Source organism: Bacillus rossius, chromosome 16, assembly GCF_032445375.1.
Source record: "Bacillus rossius redtenbacheri isolate Brsri chromosome 16, Brsri_v3, whole genome shotgun sequence".
Lineage (NCBI taxonomy): Eukaryota > Metazoa > Arthropoda > Insecta > Phasmatodea > Bacillidae > Bacillus > Bacillus rossius.
The window spans coordinates 28,799,758-28,807,822 of record NC_086343.1 but is presented as its reverse complement, the minus strand read 5'-3'; the positions used below and the strand labels follow the sequence as shown (position 1 = coordinate 28,807,822).

General features: G+C 39.5%; 1 protein-coding gene across 4 annotated transcripts in view; it reads right to left on the bottom strand.

The window, feature by feature from the left end:
* Positions 1-6,200: 6,200 nt before the first annotated feature.
* Positions 6,201-8,065, bottom strand: part of LOC134540501 (phospholipid phosphatase homolog 1.2 homolog) — a 154,003-nt gene continuing 152,138 nt past the window's right edge. For all 4 annotated transcript variants that reach the window (XM_063383324.1, XM_063383323.1, XM_063383322.1 and 1 more), the window contains one exon: positions 6,201-6,945. In XM_063383324.1, the coding sequence (XP_063239394.1) occupies positions 6,754-6,945 (192 nt within the window). In that variant the 3' untranslated portion in view covers positions 6,201-6,753. The remainder of the gene's footprint in view (positions 6,946-8,065) is intronic.

Below are 8,065 nucleotides of genomic sequence, written 5' to 3'. Positions count from 1 at the left end.
GCTTGTTTTCTTGAAATGATTCACCATCATGCTGTAGTCACATTCAGCTTGTCTGCAGTCACAAAACTGAAGAGCTAGTCATGAAAGTAAATTATTTTTCAAAACCATCTTAAAGATGGAATGTTACAGTTGCATAACTGTAAACATGATCTGAATTTATTGCATAACTTGAACATTTCCAAATGAATTGTATTATCAATAAATACACTTGTAATTTTTGTCCAACTATCAAGTTAGACATCACATTAAAAAATTATTTTGAATCTCAAACTGGGCTCCAGGAATTTATTTCCCCTCTCAATGGCCTGGGTTTGATAGACTCCACTTAATTCATGTGGAAATTATCTTTGAAGAAAGTTGAGCTTTCTGACACAAATTGGCATGATCCTGCTAATTATAGATTTATTTCATTGTTTAATTTTGTTTAATATATTCAACAATGACTTTGTTACATAAAATATAAAAAGTGTGCAAGACAATTTTATTTAAAGCACCTGAAAAATTCCTGAAATTGGTTCCCCAGTTATTTGTTGTTGTGAATGGGGTATTTGTAAATGATTATATCAGCAAGTGGAAGAGTTACATTACTGATACATAGTTGTATCTGTGAATAACATTTATTAGGAACACTAATGAAGTGATTAACATTAACAGAAATTAAAATTTTTCTACACAAGTTCATGAAGAGTCAATAGAGAATTCATATTAGAGTTGATATTCATATCAAATCATAGATAATATCCCACAAAAAAAAAGTTTGCTATAATAAGAAATGGTCTTTTGCAGTTGTGTAAAAATTCGAGGCATTAAGTTAGGTAGCACTTCACTGCAGATCAGCTTGGAACTTAATAGTTTGTGAGGTATTCCATGGCTGAACATTTGCAAGTTCCATGTTCATGTGAAGGGTCAGACGAACCTCAATTTCCCATTAGCGTCGCTTGACAACTGCTTTCATTTCCTGGTGGATAGGGGTTGCTAGCATCAAAGTAAATTGGGGCTGTCTTCTGTCTTTTAAGAATGGTCCAGGTGGGTGTCGGATAGCTGTCTTTTAAGGATGGTCCAGGTGGATAAGGGATAGCTGTTGGCAGGGGTGGAGCCAGGGAGGGGGGGGGAGGGTGTCAGGGGTTCTACCCCCCCCCCCCTCCCCCCAACCACCATTTTTTTCTTATCTGAAAGCAGGTTATCTAAAAGCCTGGGTGCCTTACTGCTATCACCGGCCACTGCACTGGAGGGGAAGAGTAAGCGAGCCCTACCGATTCTCCTTCCCTTCCCCTACCCATGTCGCGAGCAGAAGCTATAAGGTTGTGACGCCGTGACGGGTCCCTAGTTTTCAAATATCTTACACCTACTGTATTTAACCAGCGCGGTAATTAAAAGCAGGTGGTGACTGGGTAACTCTTCAAGCTAAAGCTAATTGTTTCCAGGAATAGGCCAGTTATGCCGACACCCAACCATTTTTATTCCTTTTTTTTGTACTGTCGAGCTTCGAGCATGATTTATGATTTTGAGTGGACGTGGACAAGGCACTTGGATTGATTAAAATATCTTTAATTAAGTTCTTACTTCATCACTCAAATAATTTTTTTATTAAAAAATTAAAATTTTTACCATTAAAATATTTTAAGTTAAGTACCGAAAACTGCTCAAATAGCACTATATTACACCTTAAAATCCAAATTTCTCTGGAGGAGGACCCCTGGACCACCGCTTTAATAGGGGGGGGGGGACCATGCTTCTTAACCCCCCCCCCCCCCCATACAGAAATCCTGGCTACGCTACTGGCTGTTGGTCCTGACTTGCTGGAGGTTCCTTGCTGGTGTCGGGGGAAACTGGCGAGGAATCCCGTGCAGGTGGATGTCTGGGATCTGCTGTGATTGTCTTCTGGTCACCTCCCGAGGATTGGGGGTGGCCGAGTATGAACTGCTCGTCTCTGCTCTGCTGCAATGCAGTCTCAAGCTTTCTCGTAGACCCGTGGGGCCTTGACTGGGGTGTACCTGGGTTGTTTCTTGCCCCTGTTTCTGTGCGATAATTGCATTGGTGTGCAAATACTCGGATGGTCGCCTCTCGTTGAACTGGTGCATGTGCAGATGTACAAGGTAGCAATTCCCCTCGCCACCCTGGTTCCGAAGTGAGCATGTCTGGTACTTAGCGTGAACTCTTGTATATAGAACTGTGTTGTGAGTTGACTTTGCGGCACTTGCACCGGGCCAAGTGATAGACACAGTTTAAATCACCCGCGCCCCAGCTTTTTGCAGTTGGCACCATGTTGGAACACTGCAAGGGTTGGCGTCCATAAACCGTGAGAGTGGCACCCCTGCAGTGAGAAACAAAAAACAATCTTAGTTTTCATCGGCACGATGGCGGTAGGTCGCAATGGTGCGGGCTGATGCTATTGTGTAATTTATGTTGCATCGTCGGATAAAACCATTTCGATACAGTACACATATGTTTGTCATAATTAACAGAGCATTAGGGATTGAAATAATCTTAAATTATTTACACGATGCTCACTTCCCGCTACGAATACGGCCTGTAGCTAGGCAGGTCCTGGATCAGACTGTAGTCTCGTGCCACTACTCACGACTCTCAGCTTGCTGCTACTCGAGCTGGACACTCGGGTCGTGACTCAGGTTGTGCAAACCCTCGATACTCTTCAGGCTGGTCGATGCCACGGGCGGTCAGACGTCAATCCTGCTGGCTCTGCTGCCGGAGCTGGGAGTGGCGCGGTGAGGTGTCTCCCAGGGCCTTATGTACCATTTCTGATGTAGGGTTTCTTGGTATCACCGGCCGCTTCTGTGTATTGCAGTTCACTGTGGTCCTGTGCGTACTCGCTTCCTCGGTGGGAAAGGAGTCAGTCCGGCGGGCTGCCTCATTGGCCCTCAACGTGGCTCATCTGCCACAGCCTGCGCACTTGTTATGGTACAGAGGGATTGCTAGCTTAGTTACCAAAAATCTAAAGTTGCATACAAGTAACAAGGTAAGTGTTGAATTTAGTCATAAGACAGCATTGTGAACACTTCAGCATTGTTTTTTTTTATCAGGTGCTGCCTTCTGTCTTGCTAATCCCTTGTGATTCTTCTTTAAGGGCTTCTTAACACTAGAAAAGACAGTGTTCCCTCAATGATGGATTTCGGGGTGATGGATATTCATTAGAGAAATAACATCTTCTGACTTGTTAAGAATGATGTTCTTTGGGAACCCTCAGCCTGGCATGTGACGATACGATTGTCATTCTCAGTGTCGAGAAGAGGTACAAAACACAAGCACAGTAGGAAACGTAACATTTGTTTATTTGTGCAGATATTTGTGAAAAAGACTGAAAAAAATCACATTTTAACTTGAAAACATCACAATTTGCATTATTACCTATTCATTAGTGTAAAAATTTAAGACAATTTGAAGTGTCATAATTGCTATCCAGTCTGCATGAAGTAATATTGTTAATGCCAGGCAATTGATAATCAGATCTCCATATTTTGTTCTTTTAAAAACAAATAAGTTTAGGTTTATACAACATACTTAATATTGAATTTGGTACCTAATGAAAGTATTCTTTACTGGCCAAGACATGAGGTTTCATGATACAGTAGAGCACCCCTCAACCGGAATCATTGGGGGGAGGTCTATTCCGGTTAGGTATGAGAAAATTCTGGGTAAGGGGAGTTGCGGTAGGGCCGGCCTCCGGGCCGGTTGAATGACCTTCATTCAAGCAAGCTGGCAGGCACGTGTTTCTTATCCCTGTGGGTGGGTGCGTGCGTGAGCGAAGAGGAGGGTGAAGAGGGTTTGGGGGAGGTAGTACGACACTATAGCTGCAGTGTTGTGTTACTTCTGTGTTGACGTGCTAGTGATTCACACTTCCTGGAGAGTGTATAGTCACTGCCACGCACAGTTTACATTTCACATACACAAGAATAACACTTCAACACTAAATTATTGTCTACAAACTGAAAGCATCACACGTTGGAAGTAAATGTTACTGGCTATCAGGTGTGTCAGCGTGTATAGTGGCAGTCGGTGTACATTCTCGGGCCGGCCGGAATTTTCCGTTTACTTGACATAGTGAAACAATAAAACTACATACTTATCGCATAAACATCTTTATAGTAATTCACGTCCGACGCGAAAACCAGCGGTGTATTTACGCAATGCGCGGGAAAGACTGGCTATACATAATTAGCTCTCCGACAGACATGCGCACGTGCTCCTACAAGACATGTACAGTCAGGCAAAAGCAAAAAAACCTCGTTCCAGTGCAGAAATGTTTTGGAGAAGTTTTGTAATGTTTTAATTTTTTTTTTGGAAAATTAGTTCTGGATATCGGGAGTTCCGTTTGTGGGAATTACGGTTGAGGGGTGTTCTACTGTACTGATGTCATTTTTACTATGTACAGGAAAGCTTCACTATAAAGAACATGAAGGGACCAAAAAATAGTTGAGTTTGTTATACTGAAGTTCTTTATACTGAAACATAAGCATTGTTATAAATATGTATACCGATAAACACATGAAACACCTTAAGTGTACTAAGGTTCAGTATTTCAGTCATTAGTCTATGGCCGCTTGAAGAACCTGTTCACATTGATGCTTTGTCTATGGTCAGGAGACACATTGTAGGCAGAGCTGCCAACCTCAAATCACACCCATCAGTAATGACAATTATATGAAAAAGGTACGCGTAAATCATGCTCAATAAATATTTCCTAAGGAATTATGACACACCCAAGATAAAACAAAGACAATAATATGCAAAAAAAAATGAAAAATGTAGGCCTATGAATACAATGAAAATTAATGAATCGAAGAAAAAAAACTAATTGAACAATACAATCATCTGAATATGTAAGAAATATCAATAATTTTACAGGAAATTTTCAACCTTCAATTCGAAGTATTCAAAGTTATACTTTTGAACAATTGTCTTTTTATTTGCTTCTTTTATCCTGGTTGGATAAGAACTGTCTGATAAACAAACAACAGAAGACAAACAAAAGAACTTGTAAACAATAACTATGCGTTCGTTACTTTCCTTTCTTCAGATGTAGCGAAAAAACTACGATATGGATTTATTGCTCGTCATGACTATAAAATGTTCCGCATGTTTCTTTAATTCAATGTGCCCTCTACAGTCATCCCTTCCACCACGTGCAATAGAAAAGTCACATGTACATACATTACAAAACGTGTGGTGTTCCAAAACATTTGAAGACAACAAGCATGGCCATTCTTTTGAATAGTTAGGTCTTAGGTCGAAAGTTTTGAAGAATTGCGTTCTTTTTTTTCTACCCCAGATACACTTTTGTTCTGTCACACGCTTCATTTCTACAACCGGCACTGAAGATTGAAGATCACAACACTATTGAAAAAAGGAAAAAAAATTTCACGTTTGTAGACACGACAAAAACACTATGGTGAAAAAAATGACTTCAAAAAATAAATTAAAACACAGGTTAGCCAAAGTACCGTACAAAAATTATCGTGATGTAAGTAGCCAAAAAAACGAAAAGTCCGAGAATATGTACTAGTTGTATCGTACAACGGACGTAATACCATTCCATTGTTATTTCAAAACACGAGAATTAATCTACTCATTTCGACAGTACATGCGCACACACACTAGTTCCGTTATTGTTTTTGTTTACGTACACGCTGTTACGTTTGAATAAGAAAATTAAAAATAAAGTACAAGTTTTTGGATCGTAATTTTTTTCAAAAATTGACTCAAGGTTGTTCGTTCAAGTGAATATTTTTGTTTCAGGAAAAAACGGACCGTCGTAAAATTCGTTAAGATGTAATAAAATTCAAGGTTATTATATACGTTTTTGGCGGGACCAAACAATGAGTTCGGTTAAGTGAAGTGTTCGTTTAACTGAAGTTCGTTGTACTGGTGCTTTCCTGTATAACTTAAACCATTTCTCTTAATATATGGTGATGTAAAAAAAATAAATTCTTGTTTTGAAATGTTTTTAACTAAACAAAATAAATTCCAAACTTCCATTATCTTCGTTCCTAAATATTATGTGTGAATTCTATAATCTTTTAAATTGATTCTCACTACCACGTCTTAACAATTTTAACTATAAACATAAGTGGGGCAGCTGTTTTATAGAATGTGTCCCTCTAGAATGAGAGTACAAGCACATATTGGTGTTAGGTAACTACTGCAAAGATGACTATAAACAGGTAGGTAAATTGAAATAATCATAATATAAAATCAGATATATTTCATATAGTTATTTAAATTACAACAATAATTAATGTTCACATAAAACATTTTCTGACATTGTAAAAACTAAAATATTTTGTACATATACTTACATAAATATAAAAATATCAATAATTTTAAATACACATACATTTGTACACAAACTTTGTCGGCAGTAATACACAATTAATACTATCTACTGGGAATCATTTTAAAACTTATCTTGCCCAAATTCCTGGCGCACAAGCAGTTTTATCACAAACATATTTAAAAAATGACTCCTGGATTGTCGTACACAGATTGGGCCCACGTTTAAAGTTCTGAATTTTCTTTTGTACGTAATACTGGCGAGAGGTGCGAGGAACGAAATGCTAGCAACTCGACCTGCTCTGGAGCGAGAAACAGAATGAATGCACTGCACCTTTCGTGTTCGACAAGTCACTTTTTAGCGATTAAGCAACCCTGCGAATGAAGTAACTCAGTCTTGTTCTCAGTGTTTCCGACGAGGCCCGCGGGGGGGTCGCACGGACGCTCTGGGAGCCCCGGGGAAGCTCACGACGCGGCCACGTCGCGCAGCTCGCGCTCCTCGGGCACCAGGGAACTCGTGTAGCTGGACGTGGACGAGAGCAGTCGCCGGACGGACCGGGTGTGTGCAGCGTCCCCCGCGTGCCCGTTCTCCTTGCCGCAGTCGAGGGGCGTGGTCCCCGCCCCCGCCCCCGAGAAGCTGCCGCACTGCACCAGCACCTGTGCACAGCCCCGCAGGCCCCGTCACCACACAGGGTTCACGCACCTCCTTAACATCCTTACAGACTGGCAGCACGCACGTAGTGGACAAACACGAGAATATCATCACCACGTCTTCTACACGACACGGCAAAACATACAGGGTTCACGCGTCTCCTCGACATCCTTAAAAAGTCCTCAACAGACTTGACAGCATGCACGTAATGGATAAACGTGAGAATTTTAATGTTCTTTTGCTGCAGACTTGGCAGAAAAAAAACACTTTGTGCACGCGCAGTACAATTGGCAAATTTTATAAATAAAAATTTAATTCATTTTCTTTTGTATCTCCCCCTTTAAATGAAAAAGTTTATTCACTGGCTTTCTTTTAACTTAATAGTAATGTGAATGTGATCAAACTAAATGTTAGAACTTAAAAAAAAGTCCTTAATTTTTGATTGAATGAAATTTGAATTTGCAGAATTATTGAACATTGATAAAAATTTTAATGGGAACTGCACCACTGAAAAATGTATACAGTAAAGTGATATTTTAAACAAATTGTAATAAGCTACACTATGGTAAGAAAAAACGTACATAGCATTACTGATTAAAAAATCTCATCACGTGTCCGTCAACAAATGCCGGAATCCACAATGTGAACGACAACTCAAGAATGCTGGATTTAAGCGTGTCGACTTTACTTTATCCTATAGCATATTTACAATTGCATTTTTAAAATATGTAATACAAGTTATACTACATTTGCAAATAATAAGCATAACCATAACTTTTCTTACAACATATCAAGTTAAAATTATACAACAGGAAGAAGTCATAGGATATGTTGCCATTTTCCCCAACTGGTTTTTTATTTTCTATAAATAATGTTTTGTTAAAAGCACATACACTTTTTATCAATTAAACGTAACTACAGTTACATACAAAAATTACGCATGAAACTTGTATCATACAACTCAAGTCATGACTAACAAAGGCTGCATGTGCTTAATTTTTTAATGTCATAAAAATTTTCAGGCGAATAAATTTTTTTTGGAGTACGCATGCTTGGTCGAACAGGCAAGATTATCACCACCACCGCCATCGATGACATGACATACGAGCCATGGAATGGTGAAAC